Raw genomic sequence first — 22,638 nt, 5'->3', positions numbered from 1 at the left:
TCAATATTTATCTGAAAAGTATTATTTGAATCAAAAAACTAGGTAAACAGTCATTCATATTTTGGGACTTAATGCGGATTTAACTCCTATTTTTTCTCAAAAAAAATACTAGCATACTGCATGAATAAATGTATTAATTTTTAAACACTTTTTAAGAATAATATAATTAGATCTGTGTGCCAGCCGAATTCTCGATGGCGGGTTTTTACGTTTTTTATCGGCTGGCCTAATTCGCCACCATGAATTGGCGGCGTCATTGGTGGTGCTACATATTTAAAAAAATGAATTTAATTTATAATTGATCGTATTACATGTTTTTAAATAGGACGCTATTATTTCAATTGTTAATATAGTTTAATCTTTACCTTTCCCACTCCTAAATAAATTTATGTGTTTAATAGAACCAAAGCATTTGCCTTTACCAAGGTCAGATCACGCATAACATCAATAATATTCTATCAATCTTTATTAAAACAAATTTGAATGCAAACAAAATATAAATAAATTAAATCCAATTTAGTTAAATTACAATTACATGAATATTAAATGTCTTATTAAAAATTGCAATTGCAATGATGTAGAATTTGAATTTAAATATTCTGAAACAATTTAATAATCATTCGCAGTTTTGTAATTAGAAGCCTACAATCAAGTTTTTATGCTTTTCTATTGGACAAACACCGTCTACAAGAACGGGGGTGGGTAGGAACAGTTTGCATCCAAATATTTTAAAGGGAGGTAGGGGTAAGCTTTAATTATCTAGAGTTTTATCTATTACATTTTTAAATATTTTATTTGAAAATTTTGGAGAAAATAATTTTTTTATGAGGCGGGGGGGGGGAGGTACTATCGGGTATTTTGATATAGTTGGAGTCACAAATGACCTTTTTAAAAAATTCAATGCTAATTCTCTAACTGTAATAAATTTAAAAACCAAATTCCCTTAATTGATCAATGTCAATGCTAAGTAAGCAATGTTTTAGAGGACAAAGATACTTCATCTTACTTTTTAAATAAATAATCACGCGTTATTCTTCAAATAACGATTATTTTCGGTACTTTAAAAAAATTCTTATGAAAAAAAAAAATTTGTTGTATATATTTATTATGTTTAAAATTAAGCCTTCAGGATATTGTATACATATTATTTAGTTAACAAGAAAAGGCTCACTTTGTTGTATACCAATTTACTTTCATATCAACAATAAAACATATTAACTTTTTGATATCGATAATTGAATTTTTAAAATTAATAATTGATTTCCTTTTTAAAAATAGGTATCTTATTATAATCCCGATCAGTTATTTTACTATTATATTTTACTACAAAGCTTGTCTAACTCGATCTTAAATCCCTTCAATATTGTGAAATACATATGTTAGTATCTGTGGTTTGTCCCTCAATATGTTTTTCCGTCAATGTGTTATTTTTTTAAACTTTAAATATTTTTTGAGCCACATTTTTATAGCTAAAAATATCTAATTTTGCCGATCTATTCCAACATGTTTAAAATACCTATCCGGAATTTAAGACAATTTAGCCGTTAATTCCTGAGTCTTTTATAATTTATATAAAAAAAAACTATGGAAAAACAAATATAGATTTTATTAAGTTCAAAAGTTCAAGGTAAAACTTTCTAAAAATCACAGCGTTTTGTATAAACAAGCTGGAATACATGCTTAATAAAATCAGTTTGTAAATTTAAAAAAAATGATTTAAAGATTTAAAAAATAATAATACGCTGACGGAAAAAACACAATAACGCTAACAAGTTTGTTAAACCCTCATTTTGAGCCAATTTATAAAAACGGAAAAATATTACGTAAGCCTGAAGATTTTACTCATAGATTGAACAAAGATTTGGATATCTATTAGCGAAATCTCGAGATTTAACCTTTTTTAAAAATAGGCTAAAATCGAGTCGTTTAATACTAACTTTAACATATATTATACTTTTAAAATATTATTAACCAAGTTTTCTAAATATCCAATCCTTATAAAATTTATAACCTAATTTACCCAGGGACCCGGAGTGAACCGTAATGAACCGCTAAACCATTAGAAACTTTATAAATATCTGAAACGTAACCTATATAATATTTTTTGGAGGAGTAAAAAGAATATAAAAAAGTTAAATCGGTTTGAACCGGTTTCAACCAAAATAAAATAAATAATTTTACATTTTTTTAAACATTCTTTTCTTTGTGGTGTATTGCATATTTTACCATATCTGCTTCATTATTTATAATTATTAAATGACCAAATTTGTTTAATATCCATAAGGAGTATATGTATTAATTTTTCACCTAACATAAATTGATCCACAATCTTTTAACTGTTTCATATAGTATTCGATTCCTATTTTCTCTATTTTAGTATGCAAAGTATCACTAATTTGTAGATTTATGATACAGTTCTTGCATTTATTTATTTAATTAATTTAAATATAAAATCATCACCTACCCATGAGTAGTTTTATAGAAGGGCAATTATTCCCATATAAATGACCAAACTTATAAGGTCTAAATTTTATATATTATTTATAGGATTTGGGCATTTGAGTATATTTTAAAACATTAATAGTTAAAGCCTTTATTATGAAAAATACATTTTGTGTTGACTTGAAATGCAAGTATTTGCAAATTGTCCAAATATGTTTTTTAAATATTATTTTTTAGGTGCGAGGAGGGATTGTAAATTTTTAAATTAATAATATCCATATGATGTGGCTTTACAAATTGATAATGAATTCTAATTAGTTTATCAATATCATATTTTTATTGTTTACTTTGACCTCATATTTTTTTCTATTTATTTTTTATAGTTATAGAGCCATATTCCTTTTCTATATTTTAGTATGCAAAATATCTAAACCCATTTTTGATTTAGTTGCATTTATTTAATTAATTTAAAAAATCACCAGTTTTTATATATTGAATATCAAAAAAATTTGAATATCCAGAAAATATAAACTTGCTCTTATAGTACTCGCGGTTCCCCAAAACACAAGTTTATGTTAGAGCTAAAATTTGTGATATCGTCACAACGAACAAATATGAATCCACTTATAATAGAAAATATACTATTTATACGTTCAAATAATATGTTTAAAAATGAGTAATGGTTCTAATTTCATCTATTTTATAGATAAACAATATATTAACTTAAGTGATGGCAAAAATTTTTAAAAATAATGTTCAGAATTTAAATCATTATACGATGGTGTGGCTTCAATAAAAATAATTCTAAAAAAAATCTCAAACCGTACTTTATAAATTTTTTCTTAAGAACCATAACCGAACTGTAATCATTATAATTTTTTACATAATGAACCGTAACCAAATTGAACCGTTATGAATAATGGTTCGGGTTACCTGAATTTACCTAATATTTTTTTAACAGAATCAACGTATAAATTGATATTGAATCCTAGATGCATGAATTTATACTTTCTTATATTTATTGTAATTTAAATTTTTTAAAATAAAAAGAGAATATATTATTTTTAGATTAAATGTATCTGATAATATTTTACTTTTTCAAAAAGTAACGAATAATGCAAAAAATAAAAAGTAACGATATCGTGTTCCATTTTTTAAAATAACAGAATTGCAATGATCCATTCTCAAAAATTTCCATTCTTTTCGCTTGTTTTTTATTAGAGTCTATATTTAAAAGAATTTTGATTTTATTTTGAGAAAGAAGAAAAAAATAAAATAAATACTGGAATGGAAAAGGATCAACAGATGATTAAATTTTTTATTTTTATTATAACATTTTTGAAAATATAAATTATAATTCATTATTTTGCAACAAAAATGTTGATAAATGCTGGCATTTCGCTTTACTATGCATCATTAATCTGGATGATAATATGTTCCTGGAATGATCTTCTAACACTTTCCCTGGAGTTAAAAGGAGGTAAAAAAACATTTAATTTTAATTTTACAAGCCATTTAAAACATTTTATTACTACCATAGTACATTTTTTGGTAGTGAATTTTGAAATTTAAATTAGATGAGGGGAGATTCTTTATTGATATAATATTTATCACAATTATAAAGCCAAGTTGTAACTATTTTTAAAGTATTTTTTTATGGATGGTTTAAACGTATCTATATCAGTAATCGTTTACGTCCGGGCCTGAAAAAATAATTGGGCAAGGTTTTACAAAATAATTTTCGGGCTCACTGCTTTTACTTTTATATACCCTGGCATGTTACACCTTTTTTTTTAATCACTTTATTCGATTTGTCATCAAAGGTTAATAGAAAATGTAAACAAATGTTTTATCAATGAATTTGTTGATTTTTTAAATCACTTGTCTAATTAAATGTTTTCACTGTCAAGAGATATTCTAGTTTTGACATTAAAGTCTTTATTAAGAATCTCTTATACCATAATAATGAAAACTACTATCTAACAAACACCCAATGAATGTCATATTTCAGATTTTCACAACTAGGCTAATTAATTAACTTATATTATCAATGATATCGACTATTAACGAATAAGCGAAACTTATACTAAATGAATCTAACTTTATAATTTTGTTTTATTATGGTGGCATGTTTCGCAGTAAACTTAATTCGCCAGACTTATATTAAATATAAGTATTGTCTCCTCTTATATCTATATGCAAATGTAAATATAGTTAATAATTGTATTTGATGTTTCATTGAATATATAATAATGACATTAAGCAGATTTACTCGATAGAAAATTAAGATAAAATAAAAAAAATTTCAAAAAATCAAATGTTAAGATTCGTTTATTTTGTTTTTCTTATGAATTAAAATGTTAAATATTATAAATTAGTATCATAACCTTAAGCGGAAATTTCCTAGGAGGAGAAAAAGGGGGGGAGGGGGTGCTTTTTTAAATGGCTTTTACCATAAATTTAAGGGGATAATTTTTATTTGTTTTAAATGATATTTATAAAAAATTAGCAAATATGATGGGGAGAGGGCAGTGGCTCCTACACTTTCTGAGCGATGGAAGCAAATCATCAGAAGAAGAATAAAATAAAATTTATCTATTCTAAAAACAATAGCACTATGTTAGAAGTTGTAGAATATTCAGAATCCTTTAAATTTTTCAAAGCTGCCCTCAAGGCATTATAAAGTAGAAATTTTTTTACAACAGTTTTATGTGATGATAGCCAGATTCTATATATATAAAATAAACATTTTAAATCTAAACATATAAGATATTATCGAGTATTGTTGATGTGTAAAAATCGTTGTGATTTTGTCAGTACATCACTGACATGCATTGAACACTTTAAATTTTTTAACACTATTGAAATACACGTGAATCTCGTCTAAGTACCTGAAAACATTTCTTAGTTATTTTATAAATTGGTATAATTGAACAATGATTAGATTTAATCTATGACAATGGCATCTAATAAAAGCTGCCTTTGAGATCTCCTCTAATCAAAGTCTGTACTCCTATAATCTTTACAATCATGTTTAAAGCACCATCATAGCTCTGCCCAACTAAGAATTCGAGGAGTAGATTAGTGAAACTATATGTTTTTTTAATATCAGTAGTGTTACCATTTTTAATATACCTTACTGACAAATCTATGGCTCTAATTTCGAAACATCATATGTACCATCAACTTTGAAAATTGTTAAATTCAATCTCTTTTTTAATTTTTTATAGCCATATTTTTCTTAATTATTATACGACAATAGATTAGAATATAATTTGGATTATAATCCCTTCTTTATTTTTTTTTAAATATACAATTTGAGGACAGGCGAATCTGTAATTAGTTTAATAATGTCTTAAAGCTACTATTTCAAAGCTTTTCTTTATATAGTTAAAATTTTGCCCACCATGTCTTTTTTATTATGGTCTGTCCATTTATCATCTCTTATATTATGCCGAGTATATTTACAAGCATTTGCATTTTTTGGTTAATATTTTGGGGCATATTTAAATTGAAAAATAATTTTTATAAGACAAGAAATCTTTTAGTGGAAGGGTGAATGAAATAAAATTTAAAAAATAAAAAATTTATAAAAAGCACATTCAAATTTTAAGAAACAGTTGCTTCTAACCCCACCCGTGTTGTAGTGGTCACTAAGAAGAGGTGATTCCTTGTCTAAGCCTATGAGTTGAAGGAATTATATGTAATATAAATTACGCTTTAGCTAGGATTCAAAGGAATAGTTTTAGCGGTTTAACACTCTCCCTGAAAGATGTTTTCTCAAACTCCCATCCTTGAAGAAAAAAGGGAGGAATCTCTATAAATAAACTTTAAGTTTGAATAAATATTTAGCAATATTATTAAAACTTATTAGAAAACTTAACTTTTTATATTTTTTAAATTATAAAACCATTATTATTTTCATATGTTGTGTCTTTTTCAAAAAAATTAATTCCTCCCTTGAAAAATTCCTGGATCCTTGATGACCCTTTCAACACCTACTCACAAAATATAAGTTCAGATTAGTTCTTTGCATGCATGCCAACAATTTTATCGATTGATATTTTCTTAAAATCTATAATAATATATCCATTATATTCTCTCATTAATAATTAATGAGACTAAAAAAAATGGTAAATATTTTCTTCCATAAATCTAATTAATAAATAAAATATTTATGCCATTTATATCTCATGAAATTATTAAATCGCATTTTAAAGATATAAAAATGAGAAATCATAAAGAGATTGCGAATGGTACATAATTTTGAATGATACAACTTTCCTATTGTTTAACAATCAATTGCGCATAGCTTAAGCAACATCGTGGTATTTCGTGGTCATTATAAACTAGACCTTAGAGAGAACGAATGTAGCCTTTTTTACACTGAAAAAGGCAAAAAGTTGGTCATTTAATGAATGAGGAGAGAAAAAATCCTTAAAGAGATGGTGGGAAGATTGAAATTAGAATGCAAAATCAACCTTTTGGCCCCAGCTTGCCTCAAGCCTATGGAATTATTTAAAGTTCTAGGCCTTACTCCTAGTCTGATTGTGTATTAATGAAATTAAGAAATATATCTCGAAATCAAATCATAATGTTATGGAGTTTAATGATGTTAATATATTTATTTATTACAAAGTATAATATGAAAATGAATATTTCTTACCTATTTTTTTAAAAACTTTTCTTATTTTATTAGATTCATTTTATAATTGTGATATTCAATTAGACATAAAAAGGAAAGATAAGAAGGAAATATAAGGTTAATTTTTTTTATTGGATCAAGGATCGGGCTTATATTTTATTGATGAAATATTGGGGTAGAGGGGAATTATGACAGACAAGAGAATTAAAATAAAGAAGAACCTTTTTTTCTGAAAAACATACGATATTTTATCATATTTATATCTCTTTCTATTACCATGAACAGTGTCTTCAAGTTGCTGCACTTGCGATGAAGCATTGTATCAAATTACGTTCCAAGGAATATGGTCTAAGAACACTCATCCCAAAGACTACCCACAAAGTATTTATTTTATTAAAAATCTTAAAAGTTTAAGGTATTTAAAAACGATATTTATTGCTTTGCATCTTTAATTATTTTATTTTACCGCTTCCAATTTCTAATATTGGATGTTGTCATATCATGGTGCGGTATTTATTTATTTCTTTTTGCTGGTAACATAATGTATGAAAGATAAAATAAAAAATACTGAAAGGTGAATGGTTGATTCATTGGTCAGATATAGCAGGTGCCAGTCATACCAAAGATTTAAAGATTTGGGAAATAGGAGGTTTTGCGTCACCTGCCCTAAAAATGGTGGCAGAATATGGCGATACCAAAAAGGTCGAAAATGAACTAAAAAGGAAAGTAAGGAATAAGAATATAATATAATAATAAATATACAAAATAAAATAATGAATGTACAGAATGTAGAAAAGTATATTATTATTTGATCTTGAAAATGGGCACACTAAGTTTTAAATAGGAATTTATTATATTCATCTTTATCTTTATCAAAAAATAGGGTTAAATTGCTCGAATATTCTTATAATTTCCTGAGACTTAAGTTTATGATTGCCGTGTAAATAACTCAAAACTTCAATATATTTGCATAATTTTTTCTAAAGATTTTTACTGTTTTTGTTTTATCAATTTATCTAACATAATAAATTATGAAAAAACCATTCCCTGCAATCTAATTTTTTAGTAGTTTCATCAACAAATTAATAAATATTTTATAGCAAATCATAGACCGGGCTGGACATTTTGTAAAATTTTAAAGGGCGCTCCATTGTATATAATATAAAAAAAATACACCGAATTTTTCCTTATAGACAAAATTAAAATTATTTCCATGTATCCTCGAAATTTTAACCACTCACAATATAATTTTTGCAATACTATTTGCTAACCTATCACTAAAACATCAATTTTTTTTTTTTAACATAGGCAAAATACGTTCGAACCATTTTAAAAATGAAGGGCTTATTTCCTCCTAATGTTCAGGGTGAAACTAAAGGTAATTATATAATATACATAATTAGTTCATCTGGTACATAGTTCATTTACAAATTTAAGTGAGTTTTAAAAATTAAAGAAAAACGAGTGTTAGTTAGTTATGGATTTTTTTTATAAAATTAAGCTGTAGAGTATAAATTTAAAATAATCCCAATCTGTGGAGGGAGCATAAGCAAAAATCAAACATTTTTGCCAATTTTTCTAGGATATCTTTATTAATAATGAATTAGAAATTATTTACACTTGAAAGAACAAATTTTAAATATTGTATAAAATATCAAATTTCACAAATTTAATTAAAATTTTTCTTAAACAAGATTGACTTAATTAATAAATCGAATGTTTTGGGAATGATTTAAGCCTCCACCTGGTTTTCTTCTAAGAGCACGACAAGCAATCAAATTGCTATTTCAAATTGCAACTATCAAGAAATGGATTATAGATTAATATAAGAAATTCTTTAAGAGCTTCGATAAAATTTTACAAAAAAATAATTAAAATTTACTGTTTTTCTTTGTGTATTAAAAAAAAGGTACTATAAGAGTAGACAAATATAGACATTTTCTTTCTTTGGTTAGTATGTTAGGTCCCAGCCCGGACTGGATAACTGGACTTGATTCTGTTAATCTCTGCCTCGAGAATTGTTCTTGGGTTCCTAATATGAATATCGATTTATGGCCTATCGATGCAGGAACCGATAATGGAATTACTTATATGGTTAACTTTTATACTATATTATATTTAAACACAATTATGAATATAATAATTAATAAAATAAAATTGCTACTGTTTTAATACTCAAATGGGGTTTCCTTATTTACCCATTATGTAGAAGTGATGAGGAAGAATATTTTCAGGGCAAAACTCGCCCTATGGATGCTTGTTTGCATAATAAGGGCGAACCGCAAGTTAATATCCCGTCCTTTCATTAATTGTTTATGATGTTATAAAATAACCATGCCAAAGTATTTATTTTTCTTTTATATTATATCAAAATAAATGCCTTTAAAGTCGCCTAACAAACCATCGATTCCTGCTCAAAAGATCAAATATATCACGAAAATAGACCCTAACCATTCAGATTCTCCTTGGTTCGATTTGCACGCTTATCAAAAATTTTCCGAATCATTCAATGAATCGAATCCGATGCTATTCGCATTGCAACCTGGTTATTTAGTTAAACCGATTGCCCGAATTACCTTGCAGAGACTGAAAATATATGAACTCGATTGCAATAGTAGTCTATACCAAAATTTTGTTGAAAATTATTTCAAAAATGATAGCGAAAATTTCGCTGATGGGGGCAATGCCGATAACACTGAAATCAATCTCAACAACGACGAATTTATGCGAAAAAAGTTGCTGATGATGAACCCAGGTTATATCTAAATATTTCAAAGGACATAATTTAGTATCTCATTTCTATCTAAAAAATAAAGTATATAAAGCTTAGTGGACAATTTAAAATATGTTTTAGCTTATAAAAAAATGACTGAATTTTATTAGCCCTGAGTTAAAAAATGGCCCTAATCAATCCGATTTTAAAATAAAACCTGTCATGTAGGTAGGGGAGACCTAGGCACATCTGTGCCAGGGGCACATATTTTTTATTTATAATAACGTCCAAAGTCTCAAAAATGAACTTTATGTAGATAATTATGATATACACCCATGGATAAAAAATATATGTGAACTCAGTATAATTTTATACTAAAAACTAAATTTATTAAAAATAATTAAATTTATTATAAAATTTTTTGTCTAGATTTCTTATATTAATCATAAATGATATTTTAAAATGGAAGCCTAAATCTTATTTTATCATCTAAGTGAGTTTGATATTATAAGGATAACTATTAGTATTTTTGGATTCGTCATTATACAATGTGGTTGTATAAGGACACATCAGACAGAGATATTCATTTATGTCAATATCATCATTATTTAAGTAATTTCAAAAGATGCGAAGTTATATAAAGAAAATGGTTGAATTAAGGTATGATGTTGCAAATAAAATTAGATCAGCAATCAAGTTGTACGAATCACAAGTAAGGGTTTTGATTAAAATATTTTATTTTATTATTTATTCTATCATTTATTCTATCATTTTTTATTTTGGTATCCGCCTAAAACTTATTATAAGATTATATTAGCAGATAGAAAGAAAATAAGTAAAAATGAGTTAACTATTAATCAGAAAGTAGCTGTCCTATGTTATGTACTCTGCCACCAGTAGCGTCACTGTAAGGGGATTCGAGCACCTGAAATTTGAAGAGCCTTTTGAGATTTTAACTTTTCTTTTTTAGAAAATACCTAATAAAAAAAGGTAACTGAAAATATTTCTTAAAATAGAGGAAATTTTGAATATATTTTCCGGAAAAAAGAGGTATGAAAAATAAAAATTTCCCGTTTTTTTTAAGGTTAACCACCACCACCCCCTTCACCTCCATGAGATTTTAAAGCTAGTGACGTCATTGCCTGTAAATATGTCTAATCCAATGTTCTCTTATTAAAAAATTTTAAATATTTTAAAAAGTTTGAATTATTTTTTAAAAATTAACATTATATAAAAAGGTTAGCTTAACTACAAATAGAGTCACTCATCAAAACTTTACGTAAATGTTTAAGAATTTTATGAGGATTTTTATATAGCCATTTTTAAATCACATTAATAAAAGTGTAGGTTATTCTTTAAAAAAGATCGATTTTTATTTTTTTTGTTATTTTAAAAAAATATTTTTGTTTTGCTTAATTTAATTCTTGTTTATTGGGGAAATTAGGTAAAATTTATAAATTGAATAGTAAAGAAAACTTAAATAAAAGACGGTCCGAACCAAAAATAAAAAATCCGTCCGGATTATGGTTCAGTCCGTCAATCAAGCCGATCCTGTCCCAGCCTAAGGCCGATAGGACGGACCGTATATCTTTATTACACCTTATAGCATATTTCAAAACGTAACATCATTTTATGCCAAATCTTTAAATAAAAACCAAAACAGGGTGGTTGCTTTTCTGAATAATGTTCTACTCAAAATTAAGTTAAAAAAAATTAAGACATAGTCTTAATGCGAAATTATATATATTTTAAACAAAGAATGAAGAAAAGGATTTATTAAACTCACAAAAACAATGTGTTTGATGATTTGTGATGTGATAAAAATAATATAGTCATTTTTGCGGTAACCATTAAGTATCGATTATAATAAAAACTTAATTTAGTATAATTATTAATTTAAATGATTTGCCCGCAACACTTAAGATAAATCAGTGTAAATATTCTCATATATTTTTACTCCCTTCAAAAAATGCAAAATCACATAAAGGAGTATAATATAATTTACATTATGTGGGGACTCCCTTTTTTTAAACATGTAAAACTTTTATATGCCTAGTATTTATCAGTGTATATGCGCTTCATTAGGATTTCATTAAAACAAATCTCAATATATAATATTATATCAAATATTTACTATACAGGTTCGATCGACCAAAATGACCCCTGCGCTGCCACTATATGGTCCGGCTGGAGTCCTTGTAGCGTTACTTGCGGTAAAGGTATAACCATGAAGCGACGATATTTGGTAAATTCCGATAAAGCGGAAATGTGTAAATCGGTCAATTTAATAGAAAAGGTTTATAAAATTTGGGAATTATTAATCAAGTGATAATTTTTTTTAAAAATGATTTGCGATCAAATTATATGAACATTTAAATATAGATTCAAAAAATAATATATTTTATCATCTAAAAAAACCCAAATTTAAATATAAAAATTAATATAATAGCTTTATGAAATAATCCACTACAACTATTGGTATTTGGACTTTAATATAAAAATTACTATGTTTGGATTGTTTTTTAGTTATGAAAGGATTTCTTGAATTTTTTTAGCCTTACAACTGTGCCCCTTTTCAAACACATAGTAATTCTCTCGTTAATTAACATAGAAAAAGAGGAGTATTTATTTGTAAAAAAGACGCATGACTGAAAAAGAAGACGATATGACTAAAAATATATTGATTTGCTTGGAAAAAAGTTTAAAATGTGATTTTTTTGGTTAATGATTTATGAAGCTTAAACTTTTTCGGGAGTATTTAAAAGTTGTAATAATCCAGCTTTGGATATATGGATCTTAAAAAACGGCGTTCTTATTCGTAAGTTAAATAACTACCCATTACAATTGGCTTTCTGTTATAAATAACCTACCTCTTCTTTAGCCATTCCTTACCTTCATATTTGATATAACTACAGGCCCATAACCAAGAATTTACAGTGGGGGGGGCAACTGTTTATTTGGGAGGGCCAATATTTTTTTGAAATAAAACAAATAGTTAGGCAGTCAAATTATTTGCTATTTATTTTGAAAATTTATAAAAATAAATATAAATATACATAATAATTTCGTCTATCTTTCATTAACTCTCTAAACAAATGGAACTACAACATCAAAAATGAAATAATAGGATACCTTGCGTTATGTTATACTCAAATATTATGGGTGGAAATAAGTAATTATATTGTAAGGTGTCAGCCTGAGTACCTCCCGGTACTTGAGGATGATTCTGTTACACTCCACTAGAGAAATTGGTATTTTAAAAGAATATTCGTCCTATTCATATTAATAATCGTACTCTTTATAAAAATTTTCATTCACTTTACGTGTAAATATGATTGCATGATAGGCAGTAATTTGTTTGCCGTTTTAAATGTCTCAAACTTCGCTAGGAAAATAGGTATTTTGAAAAAGTATTTGTCATCGTCATTTTCGACTTCTTTTTTAAAAATGCTATATTTATAGTTGACATGTATTAATTTTTAACGCGTTTTGTAGTTTGTAGTTTGTAATATCTATATTTAATTGTTTAATTAATTAAATTTCGCTAACATTGACTGACTTACCATGTTCAAGAAGAGGTTGAGAAGAATAATCACGGGAACTGACGAATTCACCAATACTATTATCTTTTTGACAAGGAATAAAAAACGAATATTGTATGTTGTTTTTCATTAAATGGTTAATGAGCGAATGGATATTTTATAACTAATATTTTTATAAGTATTTTCTTCTTCATCCAATTAATTTGGCTAAATAAAATTTAATAACCAAAATTTTTTTAAGAATTTTGTTTTTTTCATTTGGATTTAATTGTTAATAACGAATAAGATTCAATAAGTAATATTTTTTAAAATTTGAGGCCGGAAAAAAGCTTATGGTCCATTTGTGTTGGCCAAAAATATAATCGGGGGCAGGTTTGATGGAAGCGAAAAACTTGGGGGGGGTACGTGGCTATGGGCCAGTATAATTAGGCTAAAACCATTCATTTCTTTATATTTTATAAGTTATTTACTATCATTATTTAAAACATTCTCATTATTTCCTTTATTTCTTCATATATTAATATCTTTGGAAATAAACTCCTGATTTTTTTTTAAAAGGGAATATGCGTTGCCGATATACAAGATTGTGAATCCATACATCCCAAATGCTCCCTTACACATTGGGGAACTTGGACACCTTGTTCAGCTACCTGTGGTAAAGGTATGAGATTTAGAACAAGGAGTTACGAGAACGAAGCAGGTGCTTTGATGATGGGATGCACCTTCGATTTGATGGAAAAAGAAGTTTTTCATTTTTAAGTCTATAATATTATAACTTATAAGTTTATTCTATGGATTTAGATTAGATTTCAGCAAATGGTAAAATTTTAAGGCCCGACCCAGTTTGGGTTTTATACCGGCTCATTCAAATTTGTAACCTGGTCTGGTTCTAATTTTTTACTAGGCTTGCCTGATTCGGGCCGGATATTTTAAATTCAGAAATATCTCCTCTGGAAAAATAATCAATGATGATGATAATTTCGATTTAAATTCATAAAATGTAGGTAAAGGAAATCGTATTTATGAATGGACTATCTTAGTAGCTTTAATCATTAATTATAAGTAAAATAAAAAAATATAGCTTTAACTAAATTAGGCCTTTAGAATGATTTTTTTTCTATTCTCCATTAAACGCGGGCATCTCCACTATTTACTCACTGGTCAGATACAAACTTTTTGCCCGGCTCGACCCAAATATTTTTAAAAGGGCCGAGCAGGACATTGCAGATCTCTAATTTGGATGTATTTAAATTAGAGACCTGCAGGCACTCGCGACAGATAAACGGACTGTGGAGCGTATTTTAATTTTTCTTGCAAATACCCGGGCCGGGAATTTTTTTTTAAAATCGGGCCGTGCAAATGGTATATGATTTAAATTAATTTTCAATTAATTCATCTTGTATTTTGAAGAGAATAGTTTAAAAATATTTCAGTTAACATTTTCCATTTCTGATCTTTTTAAAATTTATAATTTCATTTAAAGAAGTAACCTGGAATTAGATAAATTATAATGGAAAGGATTATAGTATAATTATGTTTTTTAATATGCTACGTATATTTTATATACAAAACTTTTGTTATATTGTATTTTAGATTTGTATGGAAATTCCTGAGTGCCAGAATCAAGCTGATAAAAGATGCCAAACCACTCTTTGGTCAAGTTGGTCTGATTGCACTGTTGAATGCGGTACTGGAATAAGATACCGATCTAGGTATTACGTGACGCCAAAGAAAGCCAAAAAACAATGTTTAGAAGATCTTATAGAGAAAGTATAACTTTATTTGTTATTACTTTTAAATGTAAAATTTTTAATAATATTTATCATAAAAATTATTTAAAAGTTAGAAATTATTTTTGAATTTTGATTTTTATTATAGCATACGATAATCCCTTCTCAAATGTATACCAAAACATTTCTAAATCATTCTATAATTTGCCCAGCTATGGATATTCAGGAATTTTTACTTATACCCTTCATTCAAAATTTTCGCATCCTCTCATTTAAGTGTATTACAAATACACAACATGATAAGTTGATATGAAAGAGAATAATTATATGCTGAAGCTAGATATAAAATGAAATAAAAGACCTGAATATAGGGATGGGGGGAGCAGATCAAGTTATATTATCAGGTATATCACAGGGCAGTTTTAAAAAGATATAACCACAACTATATATTAAGCATTGAGAAAATATATAGTAGTCATAAGCTTTTTTTTCTAAAATATCTCCCAAGAAATGAATATCTTGATTTAAAAAAATATGACCCCCAAAGGAATCGTGTCATGGTAGATTTGGAATAACTTGCGAAATCATCGAAAACAGCTTAAACGACCCCCACAAAATTTATTCTTCATCCTCTCAGTCTTTAAATGAACCTGATTGCCGGCTGACTTTATGGTCTGAATGGTCACCATGTACATCTTCTTGCGGTACTGGTACCAGGGTTAGAACCAGATATTTTGTACCTGATTTGACCATTAAAAATGCCCCAATTGTAAATTTCGATTTGGCCTCAAATGACCAGTTATCATGCTTATCTTCGAATCCTAAATTACGAGATTCCAAGCTATTTGAAACCGAGATATGTCAGGGCTTTCAACCACAATGCATAATGAATGTCAGTAGCAGTGAAAGTATGTTAATCTTTCTTATTTTAGAATTAGCAAAAAGATATTATGTTATTTTGAATTTTTCATATATGATTAATTATATTAGTTGATTTAGGATTAAATTGTGATTTCTTCATCAAAAAATATTTTGTTTATTTTTTTATTATAGTAACACCATTATTATATTTTTATTTTTTAAATTTACAAAACAATAATTACTAATCTGGGTAAATATAAGGATGTATGCTTACCTTTTAACCTTATCTATAATATAATAGTATATCACAAATAGCCTGATAATGTGGTTCATATAAAAATCTAAATCTTTATATAAATTTTTGACAGGTACTTGCATGCTCTCTCCTATAAAAGGACCTTGCAGAGGACAGTTTCATAGATGGTACTTTAATGTTAAACTTAAACAATGTCGAAGATTTTGGTACGGAGGCTGCCAAGGAAATCTCAACAACTTTCACAATTATTTGGATTGTAAACAAATGTGTGAGATGGTTATACCAAAAGGTATTTGAACTTTTATATATTTGTTTATGGCAAACACGTGAATGGAAATACTGTGGTACTACGATTTATTTAAAAATCTGTCTATTTAGTCTATATTATGTGAAAATTATATGTATTATTAAGTATAATAGCATTGATTTATTTCGTATCATTTTTAAAACATTAATCATAGAAGTAGTAAATATAAGATGAATATATAGTTGCTGTGAATGGAATGACTGATATATGTAATTCATCAAATTTTAAAATTGACAAGTTATCTATCTTTTCTATTTAACAAATCAATATGATATAGATTACGATGGATCTAAGCAAACAAATCGGAAGAAAGTTGATTGCATGGTAAGTGATTGGTCGGAATGGTCAAGTTGTTCTAAAAAATGCGGAAAAGGTAATATACGTATAAATTTGGTATCATAACGTTAATACTATTTCAATATGAAATTACTAAATATTTTCTCTCAGCTTTTTCTAAATTTTGCAATTTGAGTTATTATTTAAATTAATTAGTTAGTAATTGACGGCCATTTTCAGCTTAGTTTTATTTTTGATTAATAGAATTTACCATCTCATTGGATTGCAAATGAAATTTATTTCAAAATGAATGAGAAACAAACTCTGTTATTAAAATTATGGCATAATAAAAAAAATGAATTGCTGAAGGAACCAAAAACAGAAGAAGAATGATTAAAAGAAACCCTGAAAATGGTGGCGAACTCTGTCCCGATGAAACTTATCAATTTGAATATTGCAACGAAAAAGAATGCGGTATTATATTATTTGGAATGTTCCTAATTAAAATTAAATATAAGGTATGGCCACTTTACTTCTTTAACGCAGCGTTCAAAACGCTTGAAATGTTGATAATCAAAAGTGAGAGTTTTATCTTTTTTTTTAACATTGAAAAAGTTTTTAACGCTGTGTTAAAGATGTGGATGAGGACTAAGCCTTTAGAGAAGAAAAATAGAGTATAAATTTTAAACGATTAATTATTTTATTTTAAAAAAAGAAATGACATGCATCAGAGTTTGAAATTCCAACTGGAACCTAGATACCTCCAAAAACAGAACCAGAACCTGGAACACTCCTTTAAAATTTATATGAACCGGAAGTAGAACTATTTAAAATATTATAGGAACTGGTTAATTGTTTAAAATTTTGCATGATTCATCTCAGAGTATTAATTTACTGTTTGAATATTATGAATATTTTTTTGATTGCTTTAACTGAGTTTGTGACTGAATATATGCAAACAGCAATATGTTCTAATACATTTTTGTCTTTCTTCTTTTCTTTTTCATAATAATATAGAAAATGAAAATTGTATATATGGACCCTGGTCTGAATGGACCCTTTGCGAAAATTGCTTGTCAGGCTCATTACAGATGCGACATAAACCAACTTTGGAATTACCCTTCGCAGTTTACCCTAACCAGTCACGAAATTGTCAAGAATTAAAGGAGGAACGTGAGTGCAGCTACTCTTACTTTTGCACCAAGAATTATGCGTCGGCTTAAAAATTTTTTTTAAAATAATTTAAAATATTTTCGCTTTTATCTAAATACAATAAATTAACAGATTATAATGACAATTTTTATGATTGAATTATCCCATCGCCATATAGTATATTTTATTGGTAATTATATTGTAATTTATTTGTATAAATGTCTCGAAAACTCTCTTAGAATTAAAACTTTTGAAACTTTATCGATAATAAAGAAATAAGCTTTTTCTTTAAATATAAAAATAAAAACATAAAATTTTCAAAATTTCCAAAATTTAACATATGATAAAATTTTAAAACTTTTGAAAGTTTTAAAAATTAAAAAATTATTTTTTGGACTTAACCGAAAATATTCTCTGATTCTTATGTCAAGACAGACATGCGTGATTATTTCATTTATTAGCAGTTCTCTTATGAAGGCCTGAATATCAAACATCCTGGAAATTGCGAATTTATCACCAGATGAGGGCCTGAGCAAGGATTTAATCGTAAGGGTTGCACTCGGGAGCACTCAGTGCCCTAGTCAATATTAAAATATTTTAGCTAGTTCGCATCAAAATTTTATAAAAAGTAGGAGGCACTGCGTGTCCCTTTCAAAAAATTAAATTTTAGTTTTTATAATGGTTTATTATTAATATCTTTTATCATGAAGTAAGCATAAATTATTTTATAAATAAAATGGTAGTATATTAATGTAAATCTACATTTTTAATTCAAAAAGTAACCCTTCACTATTTTAAATGTTCTTAAAAAAAGAATATCCAATAGAAATATGTGAATGTCATTGTATCCGTCCTGACCAACAGTTTTCTAGCTGTAACCCTACTTCTCCCCCCCCCCCCTCCCATAACCAAATAAAAAAATACTGAACCATAGATAATAACTCAATGCTACTATTATCTTGTAACAAATTGTCCATGTAGAGTTTGAATTGTTATTAGATTTATAAGAGCGCAATGGTTTAGATATAGGACATATTTTACATTCTAGGTATTCTAGTTTGTTAATAATTGAAAGTATTTCCAAAATAATGCAGATGAAAATTGTAAAAATATTATCAATTTAAAAATCGCTATTCTGGTAGATGAATCTACAACATTGTCAAATAAATCTGTCTAAGTTATTTATGTAAAATCAGTATTGGGGTCCTCTTTTGATGAACCTATTATTTCTGGACCTGATTGACTGGAATCAAAAGATCCAGAAGGGATTGTACCTACACTATATGATTTTCGCAACCCTGGGGTTTCTTAATGAAATTTGCAAAAAAAATTGAATTTTTTTTGTTAGTTAGCCATGGCGCCAGTGTCATGACTAGGAGATTTGACGTAGCAACGCGCCTTCGTGCACTATATCCAAGATCATATCCAGGCATTGTTTAAATCACTGTTTAGAATAAGAGGTGTCCAATGTAACAAAAAAATGTTATAAGTTTTAATCACTTTAAAGCTTTTATTGGCACATATGAGTTATTTATATAGGCTAAAATCAAATTGTGTCAAATAACAACTGAAATGGGCATTTAATTGCTGGATTGGAAGAGTACTAGGCAATTTAAAATAATTATGAGGCTCTGTATACGTATTTCAAAAATTCTAGCAACAGTGCAACATTTAACCAACTGTCCACCCGATTACAAAGTGGTAAATTTTTATCATATCTCGCAATGTATGATGTTCTATTTGAATTATCCAATCTATCTATATGGTCTCACACAAGAACAAGCAATAACTAACGCTGAAGAATCAATCAAGTGAATGCTTCATTTTTTAAAGTTGTTTAAGGATATACATGGTAGATTCTAAATCTTTTTTGTAATTTCTAAATGAATGTTTATTTAATATTTCTAAAGGAGAACATATGAAAATAGCTCAAGGAGAAGGGAAATAAATTTGGATTAGTAATATTGAAGGAAAACTAAAGGCACTCTGGTATCAACAAAAATCAATTAATTATTGCCTTAGTAGAAAATATGCAAAATAGGTAATAGATGTTGATTCCAATAACACTAGTCACCGATTTATCTTTTTAGCTATCTTATCTGATAAGGAATATTTATAAAAAGACAACTGGGCAGCGATAACATTCGTTATGGAGAAATACATTAATTTTGTTCGCGACTGAAGCTAGATGTGGATCTCGCAATAAATTGGATGAAGGAATTTAATGACAATAATGAAAGTAATAAATACCCCGATTTTTTAAATAAAATAGGCGAGAAAATAAAATCCCTTACATCATAATCTAAAGAATTTTATTTTTCAAAATAGAATTATTATTTTTAAATATAATTATTCGTGTTTTTAGGAACTTTTAGTCCCAATTTCGTTAATGTAAAATGAACGTTTTTATTTTTATTATATTATAGTTTATGATTGGAATATAGTTATATAATATGAATTACATTATAATTTATTAAACATTTTTAAAAATATAAATAAAAAAAAGTCTTGCAGTTGCAGTTTATATTTTTTTTTTATAAATTAAATTGTTTAAGATTAATTTTAATTATAGCCTTCAAAATTTTAAATTATTTTGTTAAACAGTATACTCTACTCAATATAATCTTACTTAGCAAGTTATAATATTAAATTTACTTTTTAATAAAATAGAAGCTTTTTATTAATATTTATGTTAGATTATATAGTTTAAAATTTGTAATTTTAAAATCCTTATTTGCTTTCTAATCATTTCTTGTACCCAAAAACTATATAGGACATCTAAATAATTGAGGGAAAAAAGTAAAATTATTTATTGGCTAAATATATATCTATATTTTTTTTTTATAAATCATGAATGAGCCCTAATATCCCATTGTCAGCAAAGGCGAGGGGTAAAGTTGTGCCTATCACACCCCTATAAGTGTTATATTCATATTTAAAACAATTTTCATTAATTGATCATTATATTTAAAAAATTTACTATCCCTTGTTTAAAACATTTGTTAAAAATTGATATCCAGCCATCTTACCCTTCCTTTTATTAAAAAAAAGATTGTTATTTTTGGCCAATGTGCTAGAAGATCTCGCGGTATCCTTTTAAGGAATAATATATTGTTGTTTCCAGTTAGAATATCATCAAAATTCACTTTCTACCATATTTTTTCCCCCCATTTTATATTAAATATATTATTTCCTCCAAAATTCATGGCTTGCTCTTTATTACGAACAATTGCTGGTAATATATTAATTACTTGGTACTGCTTTTTAAAATAATAACAATTTTAAATTAAAATGCCAAATGATAAGTATTTAATCCAGAAACTTGCAAACCCGAATCAGAGGCCAAAAATATTTTTTCAGATTAAATTTTTAACACGGTGCTGGCTGAATATATTTCCCTCACTTGTATAAGATAAAAAAGACAAAGAGAATGAATAAAAATGAGAGAAAAAATTGAAAGAGATAATAAAAGTAGATTACAAATGACAGAGATAAAATTAAAGATATATAACAAAAAGTTAGAAAAATAATATAATATAATAAATTCGATAATTAAAGAACCATGCCAAAGAAATGACATCTCAGAATGAAATAAAATGAAATGCCAAAAATAAAATATATAAAAAATATAATAAATCGCAATTTTCTTATTTTGAATAAAAAATTTAACTTTTTGATGGAACTCTTTACTTCTCGTGTATTCTTTCTTTCAATTTTTTCATTTTTTGAACAAACCTTTTTCTTCTTATCGGACCTTTTCCATGATCAGACCTTTTCCTTTTTTGATCTGACCTAATCTTAAGCCTCTGATACTTTTCCTGTTTTGATTAAACTTTTTCGTTTCTTGTTAGCATCTTTTCTTTTTTTGTTGAATACTATTCCTTTTTTTTTATATTGAACTTCATGCTTTTTTGAATGAGAGTGTAAAATAAATAATATATATTCATATTAACATCCTTTTTTTTATATTGAACTTCATGCTTTTTTGAATGAGAGTGTAAAATAAATAATATATATTCATATTAACATAGACCCTATGTTGCCTAAGTATAAAATATAACCTAAAATAAAATGTTATTAATAATATAGGTTCAAAGCCTTAGCATTGCTGTCTTTATATTTGTCGTGGCACTTCTAATACAAATTTCATACTATGTATTCCTGTAGAGCTATTAAAAGATACCTTCCAATTGTATCTACATTCAGATTCAGATAAATAACTCAATATTAAGATTATATGCAAATATATTCCTAAAATTATAGATACTATTTTAACAATCTATTATAATCCCAAATTGGTTAAATATCAAAGATTTTTTTTAGAGAAAAAGATTATTATCTAATTTTCAAAAATGAAGATAATGTTATCTTCTGGAGTTTGAGATAAAATATAATAATTTATAATATTTTTATTATTATATAACCAAAAGAAAAAAATCCATATTTCAAAAGACAAGTTATCTAATCTATCAGACATATTTTAATAATAGTGAATATGATTGTACCATAAATATCAGAGACCTATAGGCGTGACCCTAAGTCCGGCCTGGGTATTTTATTTATTTTAAATATACCCAGGTGGGGTTTGAAATTTTTTTTTTAAAAAAATACCCGGGCAGTGCTGTATATTTTGAAACCAAATATTCTAAATCGCCTATATTAGCTATAAAAATTATAAAAATATATAAAATGACTTTCTTTAACTATTTTTCGG

The 22,638-nt window shown here is 26.8% G+C and overlaps 2 protein-coding genes across 4 annotated transcripts in view; both read left to right on the top strand.

The window, feature by feature from the left end:
- Positions 1-3,794: 3,794 nt before the first annotated feature.
- Positions 3,795-18,123, top strand: LOC135925750 (spondin-1-like). Of its 3 annotated transcripts, none has more exons than XM_065461214.1 (14): positions 3,795-3,922; positions 7,373-7,468; positions 7,662-7,813; positions 8,396-8,465; positions 8,997-9,181; positions 9,476-9,842; positions 11,942-12,096; positions 13,901-14,086; positions 14,936-15,112; positions 15,620-15,980; positions 16,302-16,478; positions 16,774-16,869; positions 17,142-17,246; positions 17,790-18,123. In XM_065461214.1, the coding sequence occupies exons 1-14, from the start codon at positions 3,820-3,822 to the stop codon at positions 17,993-17,995; spliced, it is 2,436 nt and encodes an 811-aa protein (XP_065317286.1). In that variant the 5' UTR covers positions 3,795-3,819; the 3' UTR covers positions 17,996-18,123. The 3 variants fall into 3 exon arrangements, with proteins under 3 accessions (XP_065317286.1, XP_065317287.1, XP_065317288.1); XM_065461215.1 differs by lacking the exon at positions 17,790-18,123 and adding an exon at positions 17,488-17,589; XM_065461216.1 differs by lacking the exons at positions 3,795-3,922; positions 7,373-7,468 and having other exon boundaries at positions 7,799-7,813; positions 9,043-9,181; positions 17,790-18,122.
- Positions 18,124-20,681: 2,558 nt separating this feature from the next.
- Positions 20,682-22,638, top strand: part of LOC135925898 (cleavage stimulation factor subunit 3-like) — a 39,617-nt gene continuing 37,660 nt past the window's right edge. Inside the window, exon 1 of the mRNA XM_065461461.1 lies at positions 20,682-20,723. Coding sequence (XP_065317533.1) covers position 20,723 — 1 coding nt within the window. The 5' untranslated portion in view covers positions 20,682-20,722. The remainder of the gene's footprint in view (positions 20,724-22,638) is intronic.

This window comes from Gordionus sp. m RMFG-2023, chromosome 3 (genome assembly GCF_954871325.1).
Source record: "Gordionus sp. m RMFG-2023 chromosome 3, tfGorSpeb1-WG-v2, whole genome shotgun sequence".
In the NCBI taxonomy this organism is placed as follows: domain Eukaryota; kingdom Metazoa; phylum Nematomorpha; class Gordioida; order Chordodea; family Parachordodidae; genus Gordionus; species Gordionus sp. m RMFG-2023.
This window is presented reverse-complemented; position numbering and strand designations above follow the sequence as displayed.

Bases quoted from the DNA above. Each gene is read 5' to 3' on its own strand.
- LOC135925750 (XM_065461214.1), top strand. From the start codon at position 3,820: ATGTTGATAAATGCTGGCATTTCGCTTTACTATGCATCATTAATCTGG. The intron at 7,469-7,661 runs GTATTTATTTTA...AAATACTGAAAG, and splicing joins TCCCAAAGACTACCCACAAA to GTGAATGGTTGATTCATTGG. The intron at 9,843-11,941 runs GTTATATCTAAA...TTTACTATACAG, and splicing joins GTTGCTGATGATGAACCCAG to GTTCGATCGACCAAAATGAC.